The 15027-nt window shown below is 50.7% G+C and overlaps 1 protein-coding gene across 1 annotated transcript in view; it reads right to left on the bottom strand.

Moving 5' to 3' along the window:
• LOC135506747 (G-protein coupled receptor 54-like) overlaps positions 1-14663 on the bottom strand; it is a 36372-nt gene extending 21709 nt beyond the window's left edge. The window contains exons 1-2 of the mRNA XM_064926135.1: positions 14289-14663; positions 12694-12818 (exon numbers count right to left, since the gene is read on the bottom strand). Of these exons, the coding sequence (XP_064782207.1) occupies positions 12694-12818; positions 14289-14544 (381 nt within the window). The 5' untranslated portion in view covers positions 14545-14663. The remainder of the gene's footprint in view (positions 1-12693; positions 12819-14288) is intronic.
• Positions 14664-15027: the final 364 nt, after the last annotated feature.

Here is a 15027-nt window from a genome sequence, read left to right as displayed (position 1 = left end):
CGACCTGGGCTGTCACCTGGAACACACAGATAAACAGGTCAACCTGGGCTGTCACCTGGAACACACAGATAAACAGGTCGACCTGGGCTGTTACCTGGAACACACAGATAAACAGGTCAACCTGGGCTGTCACCTGGAACACACAGATAAACAGGTCGACCTGGGCTGTCACCTGGAACACACAGTTATACAGGTCAACTGGAACACAGTTATACAGGGCACCTGGAACACAGTTATACAGGGCACCTGGAACACACAGTTATACAGGTCACCTGGAACAGAGTTATACAGGTCACCTGGAACACAGAGTTATACAGGTCACCTGGAACAGAGTTATACAGGTCAACTGGAACACAGTTATACAGGGCACCTGGAACACAGTTATACAGGGCACCTGGAACACACAGTTATACAGGTCACCTGGAACACAGTTATACAGGTCACCTGGAACACAGAGTTATACAGGTCACCTGGAACACAGTTATACAGGGCACCTGGAACAAAGTTATACAGGGCACCTGGAACACACTGTTATACAGGTCACCGGGAACACAGTTATACAGGTCACCTGGAACACAGAGTTATACAGGTCACCTGGAACACAGTTATACAGGGCACCTGGAACACAGTTATACAGGGCACCTGGAACAAAGTTATACAGGGCACCTGGAACACACAGTTATACAGGTCACCTGGAACACAGTTATACAGGTCACCTGGAACACAGTTATACAGGGCACCTAGAACACACAGTTATACAAGTCACCTGGAACACACAGTTATACAAGTCACCTGGAACACAGAGTTATACAGGTCACCTGGAACACAGTTATACAGGTCACCTGGAACACAATAATCAATATTGAATTTTTACAATAATTTAGTTAAAAGCACAGTCTGTGGTTTGTGTGTGTGACCCACCTGTTGTAGGTAGCTGACAGTCTGTGGTTTGTGTGTGTGACCCACCTGTTGTAGGTAGCTGACAGTCTGTGGTGTGTGTGTGACCCACCTGTTGTAGGTAGCTGACAGTCTGTGGTTTGTGTGTGACCCACCTGTTGTAGGTAGCTGACAGTCTGTGGTTTGTGTGTGACCCACCTGTTGTAGGTAGCTGGCAGTCTGTGGTTTGTGTGTGTGACCCACCTGTTGTAGGTAGCTGTCAGTCTGTGGTTTGTGTGTGTGACCCACCTGTTGTAGGTAGCTGACAGTCTGTGGTTTGTGTGTGACCCACCTGTTGTAGGTAGCTGACAGTCTGTGGTTTGTGTGTGACCCACCTGTTGTAGGTAGCTGACAGTCTGTGGTTTGTGTGTGTGACCCACCTGTTGTAGGTAGCTGACAGTCAGTGGTTTGTGTGTGACCCACCTGTTGTAGGTAGCTGACAGTCTGTGGTTTGTGTGTGACCCACCTGTTGTAGGTAGCTGACAGTCTGTGGTTTGTGTGTGACCCACCTGTTGTAGGTAGCTGACAGTCTGTGGTTTGTGTGTGTGACCCACCTGTTGTAGGTAGCTGACAGTCTGTGGTTTGTGTGTGACCCACCTGTTGTAGGTAGCTGACAGTCTGTGGTTTGTGTGTGTGACCCACCTGTTGTAGGTAGCTGACAGTCTGTGGTTTGTGTGTGACCCACCTGTTGTAGGTAGCTGACAGTCTGTGGTTTGTGTGTGACCCACCTGTTGTAGGTAGCTGACAGTCTGTGGTTTGTGTGTGTGACCCACCTGTTGTAGGTAGCTGACAGTCTGTGGTTTGTGTGTGACCCACCTGTTGTAGGTAGCTGACAGTCTGTGGTTTGTGTGTGACCCACCTGTTGTAGGTAGCTGACAGTCTGTGGTTTGTGTGTGTGACCCACCTGTTGTAGGTAGCTGACAGTCAGTGGTTTGTGTGTGACCCACCTGTTGTAGGTAGCTGACAGTCTGTGATGTGTGTGTGACCCACCTGTTGTAGGTAGCTGACAGTCTGTGGTTTGTGTGTGTGACCCACCTGTTGTAGGTAGCTGACAGTCTGTGGTTTGTGTGTGACCCACCTGTTGTAGGTAGCTGACAGTCTGTGGTGTGTGTGTGACCCACCTGTTGTAGGTAGCTGACAGTCTGTGGTTTGTGTGTGTGACCCACCTGTTGTAGGTAGCTGACAGTCTGTGGTTTGTGTGTGACCCACCTGTTGTAGGTAGCTGACAGTCTGTGGTGTGTGGGTGACCCACCTGTTGCAGGTAGCCGACAGTCTGTGGTTTGTGTGTGACCCACCTGTTGTAGGTAGCTGACAGTCTGTGGTTTGTGTGTGACCCACCTGTTGTAGGTAGCTGACAGTCTGTGGTGTGTGTGTGACCCACCTGTTGTAGGTAGCTGACAGTCTGTGGTGTGTGTGTGACCCACCTGTTGTAGGTAGCTGACAGTCTGTGGTTTGTGTGTGACCCACCTGTTGTAGGTAGCTGACAGTCTGTGGTGTGTGTGTGACCCACCTGTTGTAGGTAGCTGACAGTCTGTGGTTTGTGTGTGTGACCCACCTGTTGTAGGTAGCTGACAGTCTGTGGTTTGTGTGTGTGACCCAGCTGTTGTAGGTAGCTGACAGTCAGTGGTTTGTGTGTGACCCTCCTGTTGTAGGTAGCTGACAGTCTGTGGTTTGTGTGTGTGACCCACCTGTTGTAGGTAGCTGACAGTCAGTGGTTTGTGTGTGACCCACCTGTTGTAGGTAGCTGACAGTCTGTGGTTTGTGTGTGTGACCCACCTGTTGTAGGTAGCTGACAGTCTGTGGTTTGTGTGTGACCCACCTGTTGTAGGTAGCTGACAGTCTGTGGTTTGTGTGTGTGACCCACCTGTTGTAGGTAGCTGACAGTCTGTGGTTTGTGTGTGACCCACCTGTTGTAGGTAGCTGACAGTCTGTGGTTTGTGTGTGACCCACCTGTTGTAGGTAGCTGGCAGTCTGTGGTTTGTGTGTGTGACCCACCTGTTGTAGGTAGCTGGCAGTCTGTGGTTTGTGTGTGTGACCCACCTGTTGTAGGTAGCTGGCAGTCTGTGGTTTGTGTGTGTGACCCACCTGTTGTAGGTAGCTGACAGTCTGTGGTTTGTGTGTGTGACCCACCTGTTGTAGGTAGCTGACAGTCTGTGGTTTGTGTGTGACCCACCTGTTGTAGGTAGCTGACAGTCTGTGGTTTGTGTGTGACCCACCTGTTGTAGGTAGCTGACAGTCTGTGGTTTGTGTGTGACCCACCTGTTGTAGGTAGCTGACAGTCTGTGGTTTGTGTGTGACCCACATGTTGTAGGTAGCTGACAGTCTGTGGTTTGTGTGTGACCCACCTGTTGTAGGTAGCTGGCAGTCTGTGGTTTGTGTGTGTGACCCACCTGTTGTAGGTAGCTGACAGTCTGTGGTTTGTGTGTGACTCACCTGTTGTAGGTAGCTGACAATCTGTGGTTTGTGTGTGACCCACCTGTTGTAGGTAGCTGACAGTCTGTGGTTTGTGTGTGACCCACCTGTTGTAGGTAGCTGGCAGTCTGTGGTTTGTGTGTGTGACCCACCTGTTGTAGGTAGCTGACAGTCTGTGGTTTGTGTGTGTGACCCACCTGTTGTAGGTAGCTGACAGTCTGTGGTTTGTGTGTGTGACCCACCTGTTGTAGGTAGCTGGCAGTCTGTGGTTTGTGTGTGTGACCCACCTGTTGTAGGTAGCTGGCAGTCTGTGGTTTGTGTGTGTGACCCACCTGTTGTAGGTAGCTGTCAGTCTGTGGTTTGTGTGTGTGACCCACCTGTTGTAGGTAGCTGACAGTCTGTGGTTTGTGTGTGACCCACCTGTTGTAGGTAGCTGACAGTCTGTGGTTTGTGTGTGACCCACCTGTTGTAGGTAGCTGACAGTCTGTGGTTTGTGTGTGTGACCCACCTGTTGTAGGTAGCTGACAGTCAGTGGTTTGTGTGTGACCCACCTGTTGTAGGTAGCTGACAGTCTGTGGTTTGTGTGTGTGACCCACCTGTTGTAGGTAGCTGACAGTCTGTGGTTTGTGTGTGACCCACCTGTTGTAGGTAGCTGACAGTCAGTGGTTTGTGTGTGACCCACCTGTTGTAGGTAGCTGACAGTCTGTGGTGTGTGTGTGACCCACCTGTTGTAGGTAGCTGACAGTCTGTGGTTTGTGTGTGTGACCCACCTGTTGTAGGTAGCTGACAGTCTGTGGTTTGTGTGTGACCCACCTGTTGTAGGTAGCTGACAGTCTGTGGTGTGTGTGTGACCCACCTGTTGTAGGTAGCTGACAGTCTGTGGTTTGTGTGTGTGACCCACCTGTTGTAGGTAGCTGACAGTCTGTGGTTTGTGTGTGACCCACCTGTTGTAGGTAGCTGACAGTCTGTGGTGTGTGGGTGACCCACCTGTTGCAGGTAGCCGACAGTCTGTGGTTTGTGTGTGACCCACCTGTTGTAGGTAGCTGACAGTCTGTGGTTTGTGTGTGACCCACCTGTTGTAGGTAGCTGACAGTCTGTGGTGTGTGTGTGACCCACCTGTTGTAGGTAGCTGACAGTCTGTGGTGTGTGTGTGACCCACCTGTTGTAGGTAGCTGACAGTCTGTGGTTTGTGTGTGACCCACCTGTTGTAGGTAGCTGACAGTCTGTGGTGTGTGTGTGACCCACCTGTTGTAGGTAGCTGACAGTCTGTGGTTTGTGTGTGTGACCCACCTGTTGTAGGTAGCTGACAGTCTGTGGTTTGTGTGTGTGACCCAGCTGTTGTAGGTAGCTGACAGTCAGTGGTTTGTGTGTGACCCTCCTGTTGTAGGTAGCTGACAGTCTGTGGTTTGTGTGTGTGACCCACCTGTTGTAGGTAGCTGACAGTCAGTGGTTTGTGTGTGACCCACCTGTTGTAGGTAGCTGACAGTCTGTGGTTTGTGTGTGTGACCCACCTGTTGTAGGTAGCTGACAGTCTGTGGTTTGTGTGTGACCCACCTGTTGTAGGTAGCTGACAGTCTGTGGTTTGTGTGTGTGACCCACCTGTTGTAGGTAGCTGACAGTCTGTGGTTTGTGTGTGACCCACCTGTTGTAGGTAGCTGACAGTCTGTGGTTTGTGTGTGACCCACCTGTTGTAGGTAGCTGGCAGTCTGTGGTTTGTGTGTGTGACCCACCTGTTGTAGGTAGCTGGCAGTCTGTGGTTTGTGTGTGTGACCCACCTGTTGTAGGTAGCTGGCAGTCTGTGGTTTGTGTGTGTGACCCACCTGTTGTAGGTAGCTGACAGTCTGTGGTTTGTGTGTGTGACCCACCTGTTGTAGGTAGCTGACAGTCTGTGGTTTGTGTGTGACCCACCTGTTGTAGGTAGCTGACAGTCTGTGGTTTGTGTGTGACCCACCTGTTGTAGGTAGCTGGCAGTCTGTGGTTTGTGTGTGTGACCCACCTGTTGTAGGTAGCTGACAGTCTGTGGTTTGTGTGTGACTCACCTGTTGTAGGTAGCTGACAATCTGTGGTTTGTGTGTGACCCACCTGTTGTAGGTAGCTGACAGTCTGTGGTTTGTGTGTGACCCACCTGTTGTAGGTAGCTGGCAGTCTGTGGTTTGTGTGTGTGACCCACCTGTTGTAGGTAGCTGACAGTCTGTGGTTTGTGTGTGTGACCCACCTGTTGTAGGTAGCTGACAGTCTGTGGTTTGTGTGTGTGACCCACCTGTTGTAGGTAGCTGGCAGTCTGTGGTTTGTGTGTGTGACCCACCTGTTGTAGGTAGCTGGCAGTCTGTGGTTTGTGTGTGTGACCCACCTGTTGTAGGTAGCTGTCAGTCTGTGGTTTGTGTGTGTGACCCACCTGTTGTAGGTAGCTGACAGTCTGTGGTTTGTGTGTGACCCACCTGTTGTAGGTAGCTGACAGTCTGTGGTTTGTGTGTGACCCACCTGTTGTAGGTAGCTGACAGTCTGTGGTTTGTGTGTGTGACCCACCTGTTGTAGGTAGCTGACAGTCAGTGGTTTGTGTGTGACCCACCTGTTGTAGGTAGCTGACAGTCTGTGGTTTGTGTGTGTGACCCACCTGTTGTAGGTAGCTGACAGTCTGTGGTTTGTGTGTGACCCACCTGTTGTAGGTAGCTGACAGTCTGTGGTTTGTGTGTGACCCACCTGTTGTAGGTAGCTGACAGTCTGTGGTTTGTGTGTGACCCACCTGTTGTAGGTAGCTGACAGTCTGTGGTTTGTGTGTGTGACCCACCTGTTGTAGATAGCTGACAGTCTGTGGTTTGTGTGTGTGACCCACCTGTTGTAGGTAGCTGACAGTCAGTGGTTTGTGTGTGACCCACCTGTTGTAGGTAGCTGACAGTCTGTGGTTTGTGTGTGACCCACCTGTTGTAGGTAGCTGACAGTCTGTGGTTTGTGTGTGTGACCCACCTGTTGTAGGTAGCTGACAGTCAGTGGTTTGTGTGTGACCCACCTGTTGTAGGTAGCTGACAGTCTGTGGTTTGTGTGTGTGACCCACCTGTTGTAGGTAGCTGACAGTCTGTGGTTTGTGTGTGACCCACCTGTTGTAGGTAGCTGACAGTCTGTGGTTTGTGTGTGTGACCCACCTGTTGTAGGTAGCTGACAGTCTGTGGTTTGTGTGTGACCCACCTGTTGTAGGTAGCTGACAGTCTGTGGTTTGTGTGTGACCCACCTGTTGTAGGTAGCTGACAGTCTTTGGTTTGTGTGTGTGACCCACCTGTTGTAGGTAGCTGACAGTCTGTGGTTTGTGTGTGACCCACCTGTTGTAGGTAGCTGACAGTCTGTGGTGTGTGTGTGACCCACCTGTTGTAGGTAGCTGACAGTCTGTGGTTTGTGTGTGACCCACCTGTTGTAGGTAGCTGACAGTCTGTGGTGTGTGTGTGACCCACCTGTTGTAGGTAGCTGACAGTCTGTGGTTTGTGTGTGACCCACCTGTTGTAGATAGCTGACAGTCTGTGGTTTGTGTGTGTGACCCACCTGTTGTAGGTAGCTGACAGTCAGTGGTTTGTTTGTGACCCACCTGTTGTAGGTAGCTGACAGTCTGTGGTTTGTGTGTGTGACCCACCTGTTGTAGGTAGCTGACAGTCTGTGGTTTGTGTGTGACCCACCTGTTGTAGGTAGCTGACAGTCTGTGGTTTGTGTGTGTGACCCACCTGTTGTAGGTAGCTGACAGTCTGTGGTTTGTGTGTGACCCACCTGTTGTAGGTAGCTGACAGTCTGTGGTTTGTGTGTGACCCACCTGTTGTAGGTAGCTGACAGTCTTTGGTTTGTGTGTGTGACCCACCTGTTGTAGGTAGCTGACAGTCTGTGGTTTGTGTGTGACCCACCTGTTGTAGGTAGCTGACAGTCTGTGGTGTGTGTGTGACCCACCTGTTGTAGGTAGCTGACAGTCTGTGGTTTGTGTGTGACCCACCTGTTGTAGGTAGCTGACAGTCTGTGGTGTGTGTGTGACCCACCTGTTGTAGGTAGCTGACAGTCTGTGGTTTGTGTGTGACCCACCTGTTGTAGATAGCTGACAGTCTGTGGTGTGTGTGTGACCCACCTGTTGTAGGTAGCTGACAGTCTGTGGTGTGTGTGTGACCCACCTGTTGTAGGTAGCTGACAGTCTGTGGTGTGTGTGACCCACCTGTTGTAGGTAGCTGACAGTCTGTGGTGTGTGTGTGACCCACCTGTTGTAGGTAGCTGACAGTCTGTGGTTTGTGTGTGTGACCCACCTGTTGTAGGTAGCTGACAGTCTGTGGTTTGTGGGTGACCCACCTGTTGTAGGTAGCTGACAGTCTGTGGTGTGTGTGTGACCCACCTGTTGTAGGTAGCTGACAGTCTGTGGTTTGTGTGTGACCCACCTGTTGTAGGTAGCTGACAGTCTGTGGTTTGTGTGTGACCCACCTGTTGTAGGTAGCTGACAGTCTGTGGTTTGTGTGTGTGACCCACCTGTTGTAGGTAGCTGACAGTCAGTGGTTTGTGTGTGACCCACCTGTTGTAGGTAGCTGACAGTCTGTGGTTTGTGTGTGACCCACCTGTTGTAGGTAGCTGACAGTCTGTGGTTTGTGTGTGACCCACCTGTTGTAGGTAGCTGACAGTCTGTGGTTTGTGTGTGTGACCCACCTGTTGTAGGTAGCTGACAGTCTGTGGTTTGTGTGTGACCCACCTGTTGTAGGTAGCTGACAGTCTGTGGTTTGTGTGTGTGACCCACCTGTTGTAGGTAGCTGACAGTCTGTGGTTTGTGTGTGACCCACCTGTTGTAGGTAGCTGACAGTCTGTGGTTTGTGTGTGACCCACCTGTTGTAGGTAGCTGACAGTCAGTGGTTTGTGTGTGACCCACCTGTTGTAGGTAGCTGACAGTCTGTGGTTTGTGTGTGACCCACCTGTTGTAGGTAGCTGACAGTCTGTGGTTTGTGTGTGTGACCCACCTGTTGTAGGTAGCTGACAGTCAGTGGTTTGTGTGTGACCCACCTGTTGTAGGTAGCTGACAGTCTGTGGTTTGTGTGTGTGACCCACCTGTTGTAGGTAGCTGACAGTCTGTGGTTTGTGTGTGACCCACCTGTTGTAGGTAGCTGACAGTCTGTGGTTTGTGTGTGTGACCCACCTGTTGTAGGTAGCTGACAGTCTGTGGTTTGTGTGTGACCCACCTGTTGTAGGTAGCTGACAGTCTGTGGTTTGTGTGTGACCCACCTGTTGTAGGTAGCTGACAGTCTTTGGTTTGTGTGTGTGACCCACCTGTTGTAGGTAGCTGACAGTCTGTGGTTTGTGTGTGACCCACCTGTTGTAGGTAGCTGACAGTCTGTGGTGTGTGTGTGACCCACCTGTTGTAGGTAGCTGACAGTCTGTGGTTTGTGTGTGACCCACCTGTTGTAGGTAGCTGACAGTCTGTGGTTTGTGTGTGACCCACCTGTTGTAGGTAGCTGACAGTCTGTGGTGTGTGTGTGACCCACCTGTTGTAGGTAGCTGACAGTCTGTGGTTTGTGTGTGACCCACCTGTTGTAGGTAGCTGACAGTCTGTGGTGTGTGTGTGACCCACCTGTTGTAGGTAGCTGACAGTCTGTGGTTTGTGTGTGACCCACCTGTTGTAGGTAGCTGACAGTCTGTGGTGTGTGTGTGACCCACCTGTTGTAGGTAGCTGACAGTCTGTGGTGTGTGTGTGACCCACCTGTTGTAGGTAGCTGACAGTCTGTGGTGTGTGTGACCCACCTGTTGTAGGTAGCTGACAGTCTGTGGTGTGTGTGTGACCCACCTGTTGTAGGTAGCTGACAGTCTGTGGTTTGTGTGTGTGACCCACCTGTTGTAGGTAGCTGACAGTCTGTGGTTTGTGGGTGACCCACCTGTTGTAGGTAGCTGACAGTCTGTGGTTTGTGTGTGTGACCCACCTGTTGTAGGTAGCTGACAGTCTGTGGTGTGTGTGACCCACCTGTTGTAGGTAGCTGACAGTCTGTGGTGTGTGTGACCCACCTGTTGTAGGTAGCTGACAGTCTGTGGTTTGTGTGTGACCCACCTGTTGTAGGTAGCTGGCAGTCTGTGGTTTGTGTGTGACCCACCTGTTGTAGGTAGCTGACAGTCTGTGGTTTGTGTGTGACCCACCTGTTGTAGGTAGCTGACAGTCTGTGGTTTCTGTGTGTGACCCACCTGTTGTAGGTAGCTGACAGTCTGTGGTTTGTGTGTGTGACCCACCTGTTGTAGGTAGCTGACAGTCTGTGGTGTGTGTGTGACCCACCTGTTGTAGGTAGCTGCCAGTCTGTGGTGTGTGTGTGACCCACCTGTTGTAGGTAGCTGACAGTCTGTGGTTTGTGTGTGTGACCCACCTGTTGTAGGTAGCTGACAGTCTGTGGTTTGTGGGTGACCCACCTGTTGTAGGTAGCTGACAGTCTGTGGTTTGTGTGTGTGACCCACCTGTTGTAGGTAGCTGACAGTCTGTGGTGTGTGTGACCCACCTGTTGTAGGTAGCTGACAGTCTGTGGTGTGTGTGACCCACCTGTTGTAGGTAGCTGACAGTCTGTGGTTTGTGTGTGACCCACCTGTTGTAGGTAGCTGGCAGTCTGTGGTTTGTGTGTGACCCACCTGTTGTAGGTAGCTGACAGTCTGTGGTTTGTGTGTGACCCACCTGTTGTAGGTAGCTGACAGTCTGTGGTTTCTGTGTGTGACCCACCTGTTGTAGGTAGCTGACAGTCTGTGGTTTGTGTGTGTGACCCACCTGTTGTAGGTAGCTGACAGTCTGTGGTGTGTGTGTGACCCACCTGTTGTAGGTAGCTGCCAGTCTGTGGTGTGTGTGTGACCCACCTGTTGTAGGTAGCTGACAGTCTGTGGTTTGTGTGTGTGACCCACCTGTTGTAGGTAGCTGACAGTCTGTGGTTTGTGTGTGACCCACCTGTTGTAGGTAGCTGACAGTCTGAGGTTTTTGTGTGTGACCCACCTGTTGTAGGTAGCTGACAGTCTGTGGTTTGTGTGTGTGACCCACCTGTTGTAGGTAGCTGACAGTCTGAGGTTTGTGTGTGTGACCCACCTGTTGTAGGTAGCTGACAGTCTGTGGTTTGTGTGTGTGACCCACCTGTTGTAGGTAGCTGACAGTCTGTGGTTTGTGTGTGTGACCCACCTGTTGTAGGTAGCTGACAGTCTGTGGTTTGTGTGTGTGACCCACCTGTTGTAGGTAGCTGACAGTCTGTGGTTTGTGTGTGACCCACCTGTTGTAGGTAGCTGACAGTCTGTGGTTTGTGTGTGTGACCCACCTGTTGTAGGTAGCTGACAGTCTGTGGTGTGTGTGACCCACCTGTTGTAGGTAGCTGACAGTCTGTGGTTTGTGTGTGTGACCCACCTGTTGTAGGTAGCTGACAGTCTGTGGTTTGTGTGTGACCCACCTGTTGTAGGTAGCTGGCAGTCTGTGGTTTGTGTGTGACCCACCTGTTGTAGGTAGCTGACAGTCTGTGGTTTGTGTGTGACCCACCTGTTGTAGGTAGCTGACAGTCTGTGGTTTGTGTGTGTGACCCACCTGTTGTAGGTAGCTGACAGTCTGTGGTTTGTGTGTGTGACCCACCTGTTGTAGGTAGCTGACAGTCTGTGGTTGGTGTGTGTGACCCACCTGTTGTAGGTAGCTGACAGTCTGTGGTTTGTGTGTGACCCACCTGTTGTAGGTAGCTGACAGTCTGTGGTTTGTGTGTGTGACCCACCTGTTGTAGGTAGCTGACAGTCTGTGGTTTGTGTGTGTGACCCACCTGTTGTAGGTAGCTGACAGTCTGTGGTTTGTGTGTGTGACCCACCTGTTGTAGGTAGCTGACAGTCTGTGGTTTGTGTGTGACCCACCTGTTGTAGGTAGCTGACAGTCTGTGGTTTGTGTGTGACCCACCTGTTGTAGGTAGCTGACAGTCTGTGGTTTGTGTGTGACCCACCTGTTGTAGGTAGCTGACAGTCTGTGGTGTGTGTGTGTGACCCACCTGTTGTAGGTAGCTGACAGTCTGTGGTTTGTGTGTGACCCACCTGTTGTAGGTAGCTGACAGTCTGTGGTGTGTGTGACCCACCTGTTGTAGGTAGCTGACAGTCTGTGGTGTGGGTGACCCACCTGTTGTAGGTAGCTGACAGTCTGTGGTGTGTGTGACCCACCTGTTGTAGGTAGCTGACAGTCTGTGGTGTGTGTGACCCACCTGTTGTAGGTAGCTGACAGTCTGTGGTGTGTGTGACCCACCTGTTGTAGGTAGCTGACAGTCTGTGGTGTGTGTGACCCACCTGTTGTAGGTAGCTGACAGTCTGTGGTGTGTGTGACCCACCTGTTGTAGGTAGCTGACAGTCTGTGGTTTGTGTGTGACCCAGCTGTTGTAGGTAGCTGACAGTCTGTGGTTTCTGTGTGTGACCCACCTGTTGTAGGTAGCTGACAGTCTGTGGTTTGTGTGTGTGACCCACCTGTTGTAGGTAGCTGACAGTCTGTGGTTTGTGTGTGTGACCCACCTGTTGTAGGTAGCTGACAGTCTGTGGTTTGTGTGTGTGACCCACCTGTTGTAGGTAGCTGACAGTCTGTGGTTTCTGTGTGACCCACCTGTTGTAGGTAGCTGACAGTCTGTGGTTTGTGTGACCCACCTGTTGTAGGTAGCTGACAGTCTGTGGTTTGTGTGTGTGACCCACCTGTTGTAGGTAGCTGACAGTCTGTGGTTTGTGTGTGTGACCCACCTGTTGTAGGTAGCTGTCAGTCTGTGGTTGGTGTGTGTGACCCACCTGTTGTAGGTAGCTGACAGTCTGTGGTTTGTGTGTGACCCACCTGTTGTAGGTAGCTGACAGTCTGTGGTTTGTGTGTGTGACCCACCTGTTGTAGGTAGCTGACAGTCTGTGGTTTGTGTGTGTGACCCACCTGTTGTAGGTAGCTGACAGTCTGTGGTTTGTGTGTGTGACCCACCTGTTGTAGGTAGCTGACAGTCTGTGGTTTGTGTGTGACCCACCTGTTGTAGGTAGCTGACAGTCTGTGGTTTGTGTGTGACCCACCTGTTGTAGGTAGCTGACAGTCTGTGGTTTGTGTGTGACCCACCTGTTGTAGGTAGCTGACAGTCTGTGGTGTGTGTGTGTGACCCACCTGTTGTAGGTAGCTGACAGTCTGTGGTTTGTGTGTGACCCACCTGTTGTAGGTAGCTGACAGTCTGTGGTGTGTGTGACCCACCTGTTGTAGGTAGCTGACAGTCTGTGGTGTGGGTGACCCACCTGTTGTAGGTAGCTGACAGTCTGTGGTGTGTGTGACCCACCTGTTGTAGGTAGCTGACAGTCTGTGGTGTGTGTGACCCACCTGTTGTAGGTAGCTGACAGTCTGTGGTGTGGGTGACCCACCTGTTGTAGGTAGCTGACCAGACGACACATGAGATCTCCGAACACCCAGCTTGGCAGAGGGTACAGGGTAGCGGTGAAGGGAACACAACACACCAGGAACATTATGTCTGTGGTGGCCAGGTTCACTGCAGCAACACAGGACAGAGAGGTTAGAGGTTAGCCAGGAACACAGGACAGAGAGGTTAGAGGTTAGAGGGTGGCCAGGTTCACTGCAGCAACACAAGACAGAGAGGTTAGAGGTTAGCCAGGAACACAGGACAGAGAGGTTAGAGGGTAGCCAGGAACACAGGACAGAGAGGTTAGAGGGTAGCCAGGAACACAGGACAGAGAGGTTAGAGGTTAGAGGGTGGCCAGGTTCACTGCAGCAACACAAGACAGAGAGGTTAGAGCGTAGCCAGGAACACAGGACAGAGAGGTTAGAGGGTTGCCAGGACCACAGGACAGAGAGGTTAGAGGGTAGCCAGGAACACAGGACAGAGAGGTTAGAGGTTAGCCAGGAACACAGGACAGAGAGGTTAGAGGGTAGCCAGGAACACAGGACAGAGAGGTTAGAGGGTAGCCAGGAACACAGGACAGAGAGGTTAGAGGTTAGAGGGTAGCCAGGAACACAGGACAGAGAGGTTAGAGGGTAGAGGGTGGCCAGGTTCACTGCAGCAATACAAGACAGAGAGGTTAGAGGGTAGCTAGGAAAACAGGACAGAGAGGTTAGAGGGTAGCCAGGAACACAGGACAGAGAGGTTAGAGGGTAGCCAGGAACACAGGACAGAGAGGTTAGAGGGTAGCCAGGGACACAGGACAGAGAGGTTAGAGGGTAGCCAGGAACAGGCACGTAGTAGAGGTTGATATAACAGAATGGTCACAGAGTTGACGTAACAGAGTTGACGTAACAGAGTTGACATAAGAGAGTTGACGTAACAGAGTTGATGTAACAGAGTTGATATAACAGAGTTGACATAACGGAGTTGATATAACAGAGTTGACATAACAGAGTTGACGTAACAGAGTTGACGTAACAGAGTTGATGTAAAAGAGTTGACATAAGAGAGTTGACGTAACAGAGTTGACGTAACAGAGTTGATATAACAGAGTTGACGTAACAGAGTTGATATAACAGAGTTGATATAACAGAGTTGACATAACAGAGTTGACGTAACAGAGTTGATATAACCGAGTTGACGTAACAGAGTAGTTATAACAGAGTTGACATAACAGAGTTGACGTAACAGAGTTGATATAACAGAGTTGACATAACAGAGTTGATATAACCGAGTTGACATAACAGAGTTGACGTAACAGAGTTGACATAACAGAGTTGACATAACAGAGTTCACATAACAGAGTTGACGTAACAGAGTTGACATAACAGAGTTGACGTAACAGAGTTGACATAAGAGTTGATATAACAGAGTTGATATAACAGAGTTGACATAACACAGTTGACGTAACAGAGTTGACATAACAGAGTTGACGTAACAGAGTTGATGTAACAGAGTTGATATAACAGAGTTGACATAACATAGTTGACATAACAGAGTTGACGTAACAGAGTTGACATAACAGAGTTGACATAACAGAGTTGACATACAGAACTGTACCTATATAGAAGTTGGTGACGGTCCTCATCTGCTGATGCCTGGTGATAACGTGGATGACCAGAGAGTTCCCCACCAGGCCGACCAGCATGATGAGGCTGAACATGGTGGGCACCAGCCAGGCATCCACCAGCATTGGGGGTCCCTGGACATCCTGGTCCTCCAGAGAGGCTGACTGGTTACACAGTAAGCCTGAGAGGTCCGTCACGGCCAGGGGACGGAGGCTGCTGGGACCGGTCTCCACAGGGCTGTCCGTCATTATGCACAAGTACTGCAGCTCGTCCGCTGCCCTAATCTAAAATAAGCAACAGTGGAAAAAGGATGTTAAAATATTTGTTCTATAATATCTTTTTCAAATTCATGCTCCAATCAAACGGAGACTTGATCTAAACCTGGTAAATAAAGGTGAAAATAATCTAATTTCTGTTTGATGTGGTTAGAATAATTTATTAAAGCTAGAGGTCGAGTCACCTGTTCGGAGTATTCCTCTTTTACCTCACTCCTACCAAGATGTTGAGGACACTCGACGGCCAGTTCAGATCTCACACAGGAGACGGTCAATGTTCGCTCCAGTGTCCTCCTTCACCCTGGTCAATCTGTAGAATATCAGCTCTCAGTTCAAAGCACTCTGTCAAAGCCACAGCAATGGACAGAGACAGCACTGACTTCAGAGGTAGAGAGAAGAGAGGGGTGGCAGAGAGAAGAGAGGGGAGGGGAGAGGGTAGAGAGAAGAGAGGGGAGG

Source organism: Oncorhynchus masou, chromosome 1 (genome assembly GCF_036934945.1).
Source record: "Oncorhynchus masou masou isolate Uvic2021 chromosome 1, UVic_Omas_1.1, whole genome shotgun sequence".
Classification (NCBI taxonomy): domain Eukaryota; kingdom Metazoa; phylum Chordata; class Actinopteri; order Salmoniformes; family Salmonidae; genus Oncorhynchus; species Oncorhynchus masou.
The sequence above is the reverse complement of the archived record's forward strand: the minus strand, read 5'-3'. Positions and strand labels throughout refer to the sequence as shown.